At 37.7% G+C, this 14,001-nt stretch overlaps 1 protein-coding gene across 1 annotated transcript in view; it reads right to left on the reverse strand.

The window, feature by feature from the left end:
* Positions 1 to 3,258: 3,258 nt before the first annotated feature.
* LOC127632088 (kinase suppressor of Ras 1-like) overlaps positions 3,259 to 14,001 on the reverse strand; it is a 48,903-nt gene continuing 38,160 nt past the window's right edge. The window contains exons 10-18 of the mRNA XM_052110566.1: positions 12,969 to 13,137; positions 10,901 to 10,943; positions 9,776 to 9,836; positions 9,059 to 9,471; positions 8,457 to 8,547; positions 8,069 to 8,202; positions 7,413 to 7,544; positions 6,450 to 6,591; positions 3,259 to 5,624 (exon numbers count right to left, since the gene is read on the reverse strand). Of these exons, the coding sequence (XP_051966526.1) occupies positions 5,502 to 5,624; positions 6,450 to 6,591; positions 7,413 to 7,544; positions 8,069 to 8,202; positions 8,457 to 8,547; positions 9,059 to 9,471; positions 9,776 to 9,836; positions 10,901 to 10,943; positions 12,969 to 13,137 (1,308 nt within the window). The 3' untranslated portion in view covers positions 3,259 to 5,501. The remainder of the gene's footprint in view (positions 5,625 to 6,449; positions 6,592 to 7,412; positions 7,545 to 8,068; positions 8,203 to 8,456; positions 8,548 to 9,058; positions 9,472 to 9,775; positions 9,837 to 10,900; positions 10,944 to 12,968; positions 13,138 to 14,001) is intronic.

The following is a 14,001-nucleotide window of genomic DNA, read 5'->3' on the forward strand; positions in this document are numbered from 1 at the left end:
AATAGTAGTAAGAGTATTTGTAATTTACACCCCTGACCAAGACAACAAATTTATTTCTGGTTGGAAGGAAATGCTCAATATCTTTTCAAAATACAACCTTCATAATTCTTATTCAGGAAGTAATCTATAAATAAAAATAAAAAAAAGGTGTTTTTAACTTGCAACTACTAGCAAAATGTAAATCTGTAGTTGCAAGAGTTGTAAAACTCTTGCAAGTAACTAGAAACAAATATTTTTGGAAACGTGGTAGGCCTACTAAGTGCCATATATGATATTCTTCTGTATCATTCACATATCTCTGATGAGAGGATTCGATACAGGTTTATTCATGTGTTTTTGTTCAACAGAAAAGGAAGGTAGCCTGCTGTGGTGCATATAAAGTTCAGCGTTGCACCCAATAGCAACATTAGCTATGTTTTATATCAAGAAATTCTAACTACTAAGTGAAGAATACAACATTATGAAATCCAGTGCGGTGATGTCTTAAAGAGGCTAGGCACTGAGTTATGAAAGCCAGATTACCTGATTTACTGTTTAAGCTAATAATACGTAATAGTGAACGTTACGCACAAGCGCAGCATATCAAGAAATGTACAAATCAGGATGTTTATCGTGTACTCTCTCTCTCACGCACACACACACACACACACACACACACACATAAGCGCGTAAACAGTGAACGTTACGCACAAGCGCGGCATATCATCGGCAATATCCCGCTGAAGTCCAAACAGTCTGACTGGTTGAAAAAAGCAGGCAGGGATAGCAGTACAGCCGCTGATTGTTAGCACAGCCACATAGCCAATCTTTTCTTACATACCAATCAGTTTGAAATGATCGGATACATTTTGGGACCTTTTGCTGTACTAGTCCATCTAAGGCTGGCGTAGACCTCCCTCTTGCAATTAACTCATATTTGGAATTAAAATCGAGCTTGGAAAAATTTCTTAATTCCGTGATTACGGCCGGTGCTGTCATTTTGATTTTGAATTTGGCGGGGATTAGGCATGTACGCTAGCTGTGGTGTAATGACGTTAGCTACGCAAATGTCCAGGAATATCTGGATTTTAATTGGTCCGTGTCTGATACGTAACGGAGATGATTACGGGCATAACATATTTACGTCAAAAGGCACAGAAGATTTGTGCTTTTTGCCGTACATGTTAAAGAATACAGACAGGATCGAGTTTTCCGCTTGTCGTCTGCAATGAATGGACCGTAAAAGCACTGCTTATTCTACCATTTGTTTACATTTGTCATCATAACGTCTAAACAATTGGAATAACACACATATTGCATATATAAATCACAAGAATAAAAAGTAAAAATACAAATACAAGTTTATTATTTAATAAACATTTTATTTTTGAATTTTGGCAGGGTAGGCAGTGCCAAGTTTGCCTACCCAGACCGCACGTCAGTAATGAAATCACTTGAACTTACTGTGGAGCGGAGGGGGGGCGTATGCAATACTTTATATTTTTGCAAATATATGTGGCATGGAATTGATTCTATAGGGGGGCGGGGTCGGAATATCGCGCGCTCGGTCCCCAATCGGCCTGATGAGGCGCGCGAGGGATATAGGCGGCCGGTGACGATGGTGAGAGAGAGAGAGAGAAAAATTACTGGCATGTCCGTCTTGTGTGTTTGTTTATGCTTTTGGTTTAAGTTTTCATTAAAATTGTGATTTTATGTTGACAAGCCGGTTCTCGCCTCCTCCTTGCCCATCCTTAACTGTGTTACACATACAAAGTTCTTAAGGGTAAATATGAAAAGATAGCGCTAAAGGCATTAGTTATCACCCCCACTTATGAACTACATTATGTAATATTGCTCTGTCCCATTCTCTCACATTCCTTGAAGGTGAAAAAGAGAAATCTTTGATTTGTTTATTGCTTTTTTAGAGTTAAAATAACATTGTTTACAGACAAGTGGCCACAAGCGTTACAAAAATATGAATGCATACATAACATTAAAACAGCAATCTCATTCTACAAATTTACATTTTATGTTTTTATATAAAAAGCTGTACAACAGGAGTAAAGTACCTTTTCAAAATACTGTGACAAAAACATAAAATTTTGTACAAATAATATATGACATTTTAACTGTACAATAAATAAAACAACACGTCTCTCTTCAAAATTCCTTTAAGTTGTCTGTTGTAGTGGGGATGGTCACTGCAATCTTGAACAAAAGTCATTGTTCAATACAAAATAAATCACCCAAAACTTTGCATGCAAACACTCACACTCTTACTCTGACAGACACACACACTCTGACACTTACTCTGACAGACACACACTTACGCCCGTTTCACACATACTCCGTGTGCGGTGCGCATACGATACAGGAGCAGCACGCGCTATAGTGCTTTCACATAGCCTATGCTGCGTTTGCAGTGCGCTACTGATCCGCAGTGTCTGTGTGCCACAAAATCAAAATGTGTAAGGAATTTTGTAAGGAACGTTAACTTTGAGATTGTTTAAGGCATTGAATCAGTATGAAAATTAATTTTAATCATTGTGTTTCTTTGTTTTACATGTAGTTCGAGTTGTTGACAGAAGAAAAGCTATCGCGCTATATCTGTTGCTAATAAGGAGAAGAATGAGACGTATTTGGGTTCACTGTCTTTTTTTAGGGTAAAAAAAATCATCTATGATGGCATTTTGCAACTTTTGGGACTATAATCATACTTTTTTGCTTTTCTTGACCCTGTAATTTAGTAACTGTAGAACACATTAACTCTAATTATGCGTATATGAGGAAATTATTACAGTTTCTTGACAATCTATGTCTATTTTAATGTGAACAATGCGCTGCCACTTTAATTCAGTGCGGTGCAGCACAGCAAAAATAGACACACACTGACAGACACACACACTCTGACACTTACTCAGACAGAAAGACACACACACTCTGACACTTACTCAGACAGAAAGACACACACACACACACACACACACACACACATGTTGTGTTTCCATGTTTTATGGGGACTTTCCATAGACATAATGGTTTTTATACTGTACAAACTTTATATTCTATCCCCTAAACCTAACCCTACCCCTAAACCTAACCCTCACAGAAAACATTCTGCATTTTTAAATTTTCAAAAAACATAATTTAGTATGATTTATAAGCTGTTTTCCTCATGGGGACCAACAAAATGTCCCCACAAGGTCAAAAATTTCGGGTTTTACTATCCTTATGGGGACATTTGGTCCCCACAAAGTGATAAATACACGCTACACACACACACACACACACACACACACACACACACACACACACACACATGTTGTGTTTCCATGTTTTATGGGGACTTTCCATAGACATAATGGTTTTTATACTGTACAAACTTTATATTCTATCCCCTAAACCTAACCCTACCCCTAAACCTAACCCTCACAGAAAACTTTCTGCATTTTTACATTTTCAAAAACATAATTTAGTATGATTTATAAGCTGTTTTCCTCATGGGGACCAACAAAATGTCCCCACAAGGTCAAAAATTTTGGGTTTTACTATCCTTATGGGGACATTTGGTCCCCACAAAGTGATAAATACACGCACACATACACACACACACACACACACACACACACACACACACACACACACACGAGAGAGGTATTACATTGAATGTTCCTGAACATTGTCCTGCTGGGTCAAAAAACATCTTTCACTCCTGCTCTTACAAACAACTTTATATTTACCAGAAATGTGAGTTAAATATCTTGAGTATGGATAGATTTTTAAGACATTACTACTCAAAGTAGACTTCACATATGTTAAAATAAAGGTAATTTTCTTCATACTTGTGAAAGTACTGTTGTGTACAATGCTTTGTGGTTTGCAACAATATCAGTTCTTGTTTCTCTGACTTAAGCAGACAGCTAGGGTGATCTCATTCCATTGACACAGCACACAAAATAGAAATATGAAACAATGCCACCATGTCTGCAAAATGAATTAAAGTGCTGAAACCCTATCCAGTAGTCAACAGCATGTTTTCACTCACAAACTCAACTTTAGCAAGAATTACTTAAAAAACTTTAGGTATAAGTCAATAGGTGCATACAGACCAAAGTTGAAAAGGCTTAGAGATGCTAAAGTTTGAACTACCATTAGCTTTGTCAATTTCCAGATTGTGCTAAAAAAACAACAACATCAATGTGAACATTGCAACGGTACATAAGACAATTTCTTTATCAAAGGCTCCGATTAAAAAAATGAATAAGGAATAAAAATAAAAACCGTAAAAAAAGATCCATATTTTGTCTTGATTTCCATTAAAAATATCTAAACATCCTTAAAACAAGACACTAATTAAGTTTATTTTTAGTACCCTATTAGCATATCGTTTTTTTTTTTTTTTGGTTTTCTTGTTTTAAGCATAAATCTAATTAAATTTAGTGACATTTATGCTTTAAAGAAGGGGGAAAAAACTTTTGCCAATGGGGCAAGAACATTTTTATTATTTTGAAGGTATATTCTCTGAAAACAAGTCTTATTTTCTCATACGGTTTGCTTCTGTAGTAAACTGATCATGTTTTAATGATGTTGAGGTATTTTTATTGTAAAAAAGGGACAAAAATACTGATTCAGTAAATACTTTTTGCAGTCAATGGCAGATGTGCTAAAACCGTCATTTTTGTACATGAAGGGACAGCGAGAACGGAGGCCCTGGCTACAGTGCTCACGCAGACAGTGGTGATACCATGCACTAAACATCCGGCCAATCGACAAACAGAAGAGAGGAATCACAGTATGAATGAGGGAAAACATGATATGGAAGGATTTGGAAGGATTTGGTACAGTATGAAGAACACAGATCGTGGCATCAAAGTAGAGACAGGAAAAATCACAGGTTTGAACCATTCCCAGTAAGGTCAGAGAGCCACAGGAAAAATAACACAGACAAAACACAGAGACATTATGATTTTATGTTCTATAAAGGATTGTGTCATATATTAACTATGTATTATAGATGTGCATAACTGACCACAGGCCAGATACTGGTGTATATGAACCTCCTCAAAATGCTATAGGTTATAAGAGGCACCTTCCCTCAAGCCGCTCATTTTCAGAACACAACCTGAGCCTTGAACTGTTATATGGTGAATAATAAAAGACAATTCTCTAATGGTAGGGCATTACACATATTTGCACTTTTTGTAGTACAAACATACACTTTCCAGCTTACTCAAGTACGCTCTCGGAAATGATTTCCTACCCAATAAAATAGGCTATATTGTGTTTGATCATAAATGAGCAGCACACATCCTGCTGATCCATGCACAGCATCCTTACCCAATACGTTCAGAAATTAAGATGGTTAAAAAAGGCTCAGAATAAAAAAATTAATTGAAAATGAAAATGTTGGCTCAAACCAAGCGATCAGTTAGTAGAGTTCACTCTCTAGACCAGTGGGGAAATGGGGTATCAAGTCTTAAGCATCCCAGCGTTCAAACCTAGGATACATACTCCTCAGACTTCTAGAAGTGTCCAGGGTGCGAGAGCCTGCGGTTGAGTTTGGGCAGCCTCTCTAGTAGGTCTGATAGGAGAGTAAATGTAGGCCGGTCTACCACCTCAAATGACCAGCAGGCTGTCAGGATCTCCTACAAAGTAGTACAGTGATCACATTAGACCTAAATATATATATATGTTATTAACTGCAGTAATTCAATTATTTTTAAAAAGCTACAAAAAGCTATTTTTCAACTATACTGAAGCTATGTAACGAAACTATCAGATAATACAATCTAATATAATCAATATTAAAGGTCATAAGTATTTAGGACGACAGTATTAAACATACAAATAAACAGATACATTTATACTAGAGACATAGTGACTATAAGCAGCATTTAACAAAACATTTTGCCACAAAACAGAAGACATAAAATATTGCATTTGGTGAATCCTTTTTTTTTTTAAACATTTTACATGAATCAGCCAAAAGAACCAATTCACTAAACTGAATCAGACTTCTCAGTGCTACATAAAAATGCATTTCATAATAGCATCAACTCAATAGGCTGTAAAGTTGCAAGCGCAATATAATGGGTCAAAAAAGTGCAATATGGTATTTTGTTATATTATACCACTACTTTGTAACGGGAAAAGCTATCCTATTTTCAGATCAGCTGAACTATTGTCGCAATCCTAAAAAAAATTTGTAGTAGAGTTGCTACTTTGTATTGAAGGGAAAGAATTGGTTTTCCCACAATTTTCAATTTAATATAATATAGTTCTATCAAGACCATTCATATGTAATAATATAATCATTGGCAGTGTGTTTTAGTTAGGAATGATCAACAACATAGAATTAGCAACAGAAGCCAAAAGTCATAATTGGACAGAAACTCTTGTATATTGGTTTTAAACCCTAGGTCAACAAAGTCCATTGGTGAGCTGCCCCACAGTATCTGGGGTTGATTTACCGTAACCTCCTTGCCCAGGCTAGTACCCCTCTGGGCCAGTAACCTTCTTATGCCTTCTCCACTCCCCACCAGCCAGATCAAAGCTTCAGCTGGTTGGTTGGTGATGGGCCAGTTTTTGGCCTGGAGTTCATACCAGATGGTGCTGAGACAAAAACACACAAAGTCAACCGATCATCCAAGCAATGACTTGAAAAATACTTTAATTTGACTTTGAAAATATACAATTGGGGATAAAGGCTTTCAAGTTACGTTTATAATATCTTTTGAAAATGAATTCAAAGAGGAAGCAGAAAATAATCTCAAGATTAAATTGCACACTTCTGCACTATTCTATGTTATTTTGCAGAGTACGCAGTGAAAGTAGTACAGCTAAAATGCAACATAAGAAGAGTACTACAAGCAGTGGCGCAGCCAAGGGTGGGAAGGCCCACCCAAATTAGGCCCAGGCCCATCCAGAATATTAGAGATATTTTTTTTTTACTTCAAATATGTATTTATAAAATAGTTTTCAAAATTAGTAAATTCTGCTTCCTGAAAGTGTGAAAGAACTGCCTTTCTTTTGCCAAGGAAAATTTGGCCCATCCATTTTTATTGAGGCCGACCCAAAAGTCATTTCCTGGCTAGGCCCTTGACTACAAGTGTCCGGTTGAATGCTTTACCATCACCCCACGCTGTGTGAATATGTACATTCCTTGAGATACAAGTGTTAAACTGAGTTTGTCTAATCCGCTAAATTTAGTATAAATATTGCATGCAAGCAAAATGTCACTTCCGCCAGCTAAAAAACGGATGAGGCTTCCGTGAAGTAATAATTTTTTTTATTGTTCCATTCCATTAAACTTAATATACTACATGACTGAGTGCATAGTGTGTAGTTTACGTGCACAGTGTCATTTGGGCCACTGACTCCCAAACCATTATTTGTGTTAGAAGTGCTTGGGAAAACAGAGCTGTGGTTTTTACCCAAAAGCGTAAACGTCAGCAGCATTTGAAAAGGGCAAACAGTCTTCCTGGTTTCCTGGTCCCATCTTCTGCACGATCTCAGGAGCCAGGTAATAGATCCATCCACGTGGCAGCTTCAGTTCATTTTCCCGCCTACACATAAACACACATGTTAATAAGGCTCTTAAATGAATAATTAATCCAAAAAAGAAAATGATTAACCCTCATGTTGTTCTGAACCCTTTGACTTTTTACCTTCATCCATGGAACACAAACGTAAATGTAAAGCAGAATGATAGCCTCAGTCACCATTCACTTTCATTGTATGGAAAAAAGATACAATCAAAATGAATGGTGACTGAGACTCACATGGGGTAACCTCTTCATGGTTGCTATAATGTGGTTCTCGCTCTCGTTGGGGCGCTTGGCGAGTTGTGTGTGGATGCCACGGAGAATAGCTTGAAGCCTCCACGCGTGCTAAATCTCCACGGTAACACGCTCAACAAGCTACATGATAAGATGTGTGGATTGACATTTCAGATGTGGAGGCAACTGAGATTCATCATCCACCACACGGATTGAGGTGAGTCACTAAGCGACTAGGAGGACTTAGAGCGCACTGGGAATTGGGCATTCCAAATTGGGGAGAAAGAAACAAAATAAATACATGAGCCTACCTGTCCTCTTGCACGACTCCAGACATCCCAAACAGGCCAAAATCTGTTATGACTACTTTGTTTGAATCATAAAACACATTCTTGGACTTCAAATCCTTGTGCACAATTCCCTTTGCATGTAGGTAGCCCATACCCTGTAAAAAAAGAGAAGAAATTAAAAAAGATAACGTCAACAAGAAATGGTGCTCGAATGTAGAGCAGGACTTGATTTTTATTCATCAGGAATTTATTGGATTGTGAAAAGCTGGTTGGAAGGAGGGGTTTGAAAATATAAAGGCTTGGTAACATCAGCTAAAAAGTAAAGATCTTTCAGAGGTGGAGCAAGTTTCATTTTGATGAAAGATTGAAGCTGATGCTGGCTGTGTTAAGAATCCGTTACGCCACATACCTTTACGATTTCCTGAGCGATTTGTCTTATCTTGTTGATATCAAGTTTAGAGTCTCTGACAACCGAGTACAGTGTCCGTCCCTTACAGAAGCTGTGAAACGACAAAACAAATACACTGAAACACATTCAAAACCCAGTTTAAGACACAAAAATGCTCTTATAACCTTTCACTTTAGCAAAATAAAATTCAACCTGACTTGAGTTTTATACATTGAAAACACATTTTAAAAAATATACATCTGTTCATTTAAAGATCCCATGAAATCAGTTTCCCATGAGTTTCCCAGATCCCATGAGCACAGTTTTCTCTTCTGTGTTGACATATTTCCTGCACATTTGCTACTTGCTAATTGATTGCAATTGCTGTTATACATTCTCATTCTGGAGAGCATTTGATTGGACAAAAATCTGTATAGTGCAGCATGAGCCGACAATATTTTAGATTAATTTTTTTCAACCTTTAGAAGTACACAAGCTATAATATTTATAACTATAAATATATAGTTTTGAAGCTAATAGACAAAGGCAAAAAGCCCCACAATTCCAAGTTTGATTTTATGGGGTCTTTAAAATGACTAATGTTAATACTAAGAGATGTTAACCTGGTGATGATGGCCAGATGGGGTGGGTTCATGCAGACCCCCATAAACAGAACCACATTCTCATGTCGCGTTTGCCGGTAGTTCATCACCTCCTTTTTGAACAGCTTCAGATGCTCCTGGTTGTTTCCATCAATCTCTAACATGCGAACAGCCACCTCTCCGTGCCAGCGGCCCCTGTACACCTTCCCCCATCGGCCTTTACCGATCAACTCTCCGAGCTCCAGTTGCTCGAAGGGAACATCCCACTCTTGCAGGTAAACACTGGTCTGACTGGCCTTACGGCTGATGTGGTCCTTCCAGTAGCCCCTGCAGCTGGGCAGGTCATCTAGTTCATCCCCTTCACATTCATCGCCTGATCCTTCCTGACCCTGACCGTCCTCTTCCCCCTGCTGCTCTTCTTCACAATCTTCATTCTCAAAGATGAATATAATAAACATATTTAGCCTGTTGTTGTCCCCTTTTAAATGTACATTTTGAATCTTTGATATTTGCATATTTAAAGAATTCTGATTATGTTTTGTCATCACATGATTCAAAATGTAGATATGTTATTCAATTAAAAAGGGTTTGTCTCCTTATGGTTTAGGGTAACTAGCCATATATCAAAATAATGTGACCTCACTGTAAACTAGAAATTGTACCCTCTAAGTAATTCTTGTAAGCAACTACGAATTCCTGGTAGCTCTGTTTGAGGAACATGTGCCCTGCAGCACTCACCACAGCTTCCCTTTGGCTAGCCGACTGTTGAATGATGTTACCATCCACATGGTCTGTTTCTCTAAATAGGAAAAAGGCACAATACACAGCTGTCTTTTACTAATCAAATTATCTACAGTGCTGACAAAAAGTACATTTAAGCCACTTTTAGGTTAGATTACATATCAAAAGAGGAATTCATGATAAAGGTTTATAGCACAAACACACCATTCAAGCTAAACATGTCGCAAGTTTATTAGGTTTGAAATTAAAACCAATAGATATATTAGTATTTTGACACTTTCAGGTTGTCAAACTTTGTGGAACATGTCCATATAATATGATGAACTTTAGGGGAATGGACTTCATGCAGCCACTAAAAATGAACTTGGGTCCAAAGTACCAGCAAAAATGGCTACATCAGAAATTCGGGGGCCTGGGTAGCTCAGCAAGTAAATACGCTGACTTAAAGTCACAAGTTCGAATCCAGGGTGTGCTGAGTGACTCCAGTCAGGCTTCCTAAGCAACCAATTGGCTCGGTTGCTAGGGTGGGTAGAGTCACATTGGGTTAACCTCCTGGTGGTCGCTATAATGTGTGGTTTTGCTCTCGGTTGGGCTGCGTAGTGAGTTGTGCGTTGATGCCACGGAGACTAGCATGAAGCCTCCACACGTGCTAGGTCTTCGCGGTAACGCGCTTAACAAGCCACATGATAACATGCGTGGACTGACGTCTCAGACGTGGTAGCAACTGAGATTTGTGCAATTAGATTGCATTAGATACTAAATAAATGTCTCTAATATATCTATAGCATTTGTAAGTGTGACTTTAGTATCCAAAAGAGTCCAAATATTTTTGGGGCCACTACATATAGCAATATCAGTCCTACATAAGATCTATATCTAAAAAAATGTATGCTTCTTTGATGCATGTGAACTTGCTGGTATATTTTACTGGAAGTCAGAACTGTCACATACTGTGGGTTCTGCATGGAAAAATAACGAAGAGTGTTGCTACACTGCTCAAAAATGCACAGTAATTACAATGTGCTATGAGGAACCAAAACCAATGTGATTTGTGTTTCAGTTACACTGGGTCAAAACACTTTTAGAAATACTGTTGAAATACAGCAAAAAGTATTGTCTTACCCCGTGCTGTAGCAGCCATCTGAATGCATGGAATTAGATACATCTGTCAGAAAAAAAGTGATTCCTTAGTCACTCATTTATTGATCGCAAAAGCAGTGTATGCTTAATTAGCTATTTAAAGGAATAGTTCACCCCAAAAAAATTGAATCCATGATGTTCCAGATGTGTATGACTTTCTTCAGCAGAGCACAGACAATGATCTTTAGAAGAATATCTCAGCTCTGTTGGTACATACAACGCGAGTGAGTGGTAACCAAAACTTTGAAGATTGAAAAAGCACATAAAGCTAGCATAAAAGTAATCCATACAACTCCAGTGGCTTAATCCATGTCTTCTGAAGTCATCCAATTTGTTTTGGGTGAGAAAAGACCAAAATGTAACCCCTTTTTCACTATAAATCTTTGACAATAGCGATTTCAAGCTTGATTACACTTCCTAGCACTCTGTGCATACATCAAGCATTAGGAAGTGTAATCGAGCTTGAAACCATGATTGTGCCTAGAGACTGCGATTGCAAAATGTGCAGTGAAAAAGGATTTACATTTTGTCTGTCATGATTGGATCTCACCAGAAGACATATATTTTACCACTGGATTAATTCTATACTGCCTCTATGTGCTTTTTGGAGCTTCAAATTTTTGGTCACCATTCACTTGCATTGTATGGACCTAAAGTGCTGAGATATTCTTCTAAAAATCTTCTTTTGTGTCCTGCAGAAGGAAGAAAGTCATACACAAATGGGATGGCACGAGGATGAGTAAATGACGAGATAATTTTCATTTTTGGGTGAACTATCCCTTTAAACAGTCAGATTACATTTAAAGGTGCACCAAGTTATTATTATTATTTATTTATTTGTAAAAAAAATAAAATAAATAAAAAAAAGAAGTTCTCACACCAACATTAAATAAAGACTCCAGTAAGTGGCCTAGAAAATATATTTTATGCTACACAGGTTGCAAAATAGCTACATACTACCCTATCTTGCTGTTATAGAACAGGGATTAGTACAAATTGCAAGACAATTGTTGTAATGGCCAGTAAAACAAACAATAAATGACCTAGTGCACCTTTAAAATGATACATCTGAATAATAGGTGTATCAGTGCTTGTTTTCTTTTAAAATATTCTCTTGGCACAACACAAGAGGCAGACACACAGAGCTCGAAGAGCAGACAACTGAACATTTAGAGCAATTCCCACAAATGGCCACCAGGAGGCGTCCATACAACAGTATAAATACAACTTAATATCAAATCATACATCAAGCACTCAAGATATTCAAAAAGCCATTACTGGACAAGAAATCTAAACACCACACCTGAAGAGTAAATGTGGGGTGTTAACTCACCAGGGAAAATAAATTGTTGTCTATGCTGAAAGTAGCAGGCAGCTAATGAGCAGGACAGAGAGAAAATTGTCCGTGACACAAGGAAAAGAGAGAGAGCTTGTTAAAAAGCAATCCTAAGGGTTTAGTTTAACCAGCTTGGTAAAAAAAAAATTACCAGAAAACATATTTCTGGTGAGGTTTTGCTTTAAAACTGCACTACGGCCGTGTTAATGACAGATATTAGCAAGCAACACACAACGTTTAATAAATGTTAGTATACATTAATCAAGGAGGACATTACTGAGCATCAAAATGCTAAGCATTCTAAGCCAGACAACAGAGGACTGCTAGAATGGTATACTTAAAAAGTGTGATATTTTGTAGTCAGGATTCCCACTCTTTTTTTACTAATGAAATTCCATGATTTTTTTTTTTAGTCGTTTTGATTCAAACTGATTCGTTAATGAATCATTCAGACTAATTTGACAAATCGGACATCACTTTGGCTAGTGAGAAAATTCTACCCTCCACAAGCTTTAACCAAAAGCAATTTTTAGATGAACTATTTCAGAGCAGAGCGTAACAAGAAAAATGTATGTTCACTGTAGAAATTTCCTTGACTTTTCCATGCCTGTAAAACACAATTCTAAAATTCCCTGATATTTCCAGTGTAGAATTTGAAATGGTTTTAGAGATGAGGCGGTAAGTACATATGGTATCCATGTAAATAAGACTGACCTGGGAAGTGAAAGCGACTGTCAACGAGACACTTAGGGGAGTGGTTGGGTGGCGGGGTGGCGCTTGGGGGGTTGGACTGACCGAAGGGGGCAGGTGAGGAGGGGGTGGAGGAGGTGGTGGAGGAAGGGTTACTACTGGAGTCCAGGTGACTCAGTGACTGAGGGTGGTCCTGAAGGGAGAAGGGACACATCACTAGTTAACATTTAGCAAAAGGTGCACAAATTTTATAAACATTTTATAAACCTGAAATGAAAGAATTTATTTACATACATTGTAGTACAAATAGGGACATAATACAAAAGGGACAAAACTAAGTAAGGCAGAATATCAAAGCAGATCTTTTTCAAACAACATTTTTTCAAATTATTTTACTAGCAAGCTCAAGTAAATCATTGCCTAGGTATCGTACAAGTTGTCCATCTGACTCCAACACAGATCAAATGTTTGGTTGTTATTCACTGATAATCTTCCCCTCTGTCATAGCTCTCAAATATAATTTGCAGTCGTATTTTTATGATGTCAGGTGACATGAAAGATCCAATGCCGTTTGGCATCAATGACGTTAATATGACATTGAGATCAACAACAGGAGAATTTTTATTTGTTCCCTCACACAAAGCTATCATATGGCTTCAGAAGACCAGTACAAATGGACCACTTTTATGATACTTGGTGCTTTTTAACTATTTTTAGAACTTTGTTTTGCCATCTACTTAGAAGCTCAGACATTCTGTCAAAGATCTACTTTGATGTTTCACAGAAGAAAGACAATAGACCATATTCACGCTGGCGCCATCTTTGATTTTTAAAGCGAATGGCAACAAGGCTGTGAGGGATAGACTTACCATCTCTTCAATGGCACGAGTGGTATAAAGCACTCATGTTGTCTTTGTATACTGAATATCCTTGGACAGATTTTTTTTAAATGTTTTGTCCGCAGAACGATCCAAAAACACTTTTGTGATGACGAGGAGGGCGTGGCCGGAGGGAAAGTGTGAGCACATAGTGAACACAGAGAGATAGAGAGGACTAG

Source organism: Xyrauchen texanus, chromosome 38 (assembly GCF_025860055.1).
Source record: "Xyrauchen texanus isolate HMW12.3.18 chromosome 38, RBS_HiC_50CHRs, whole genome shotgun sequence".
Taxonomy (NCBI): Eukaryota; Metazoa; Chordata; class Actinopteri; order Cypriniformes; family Catostomidae; genus Xyrauchen; species Xyrauchen texanus.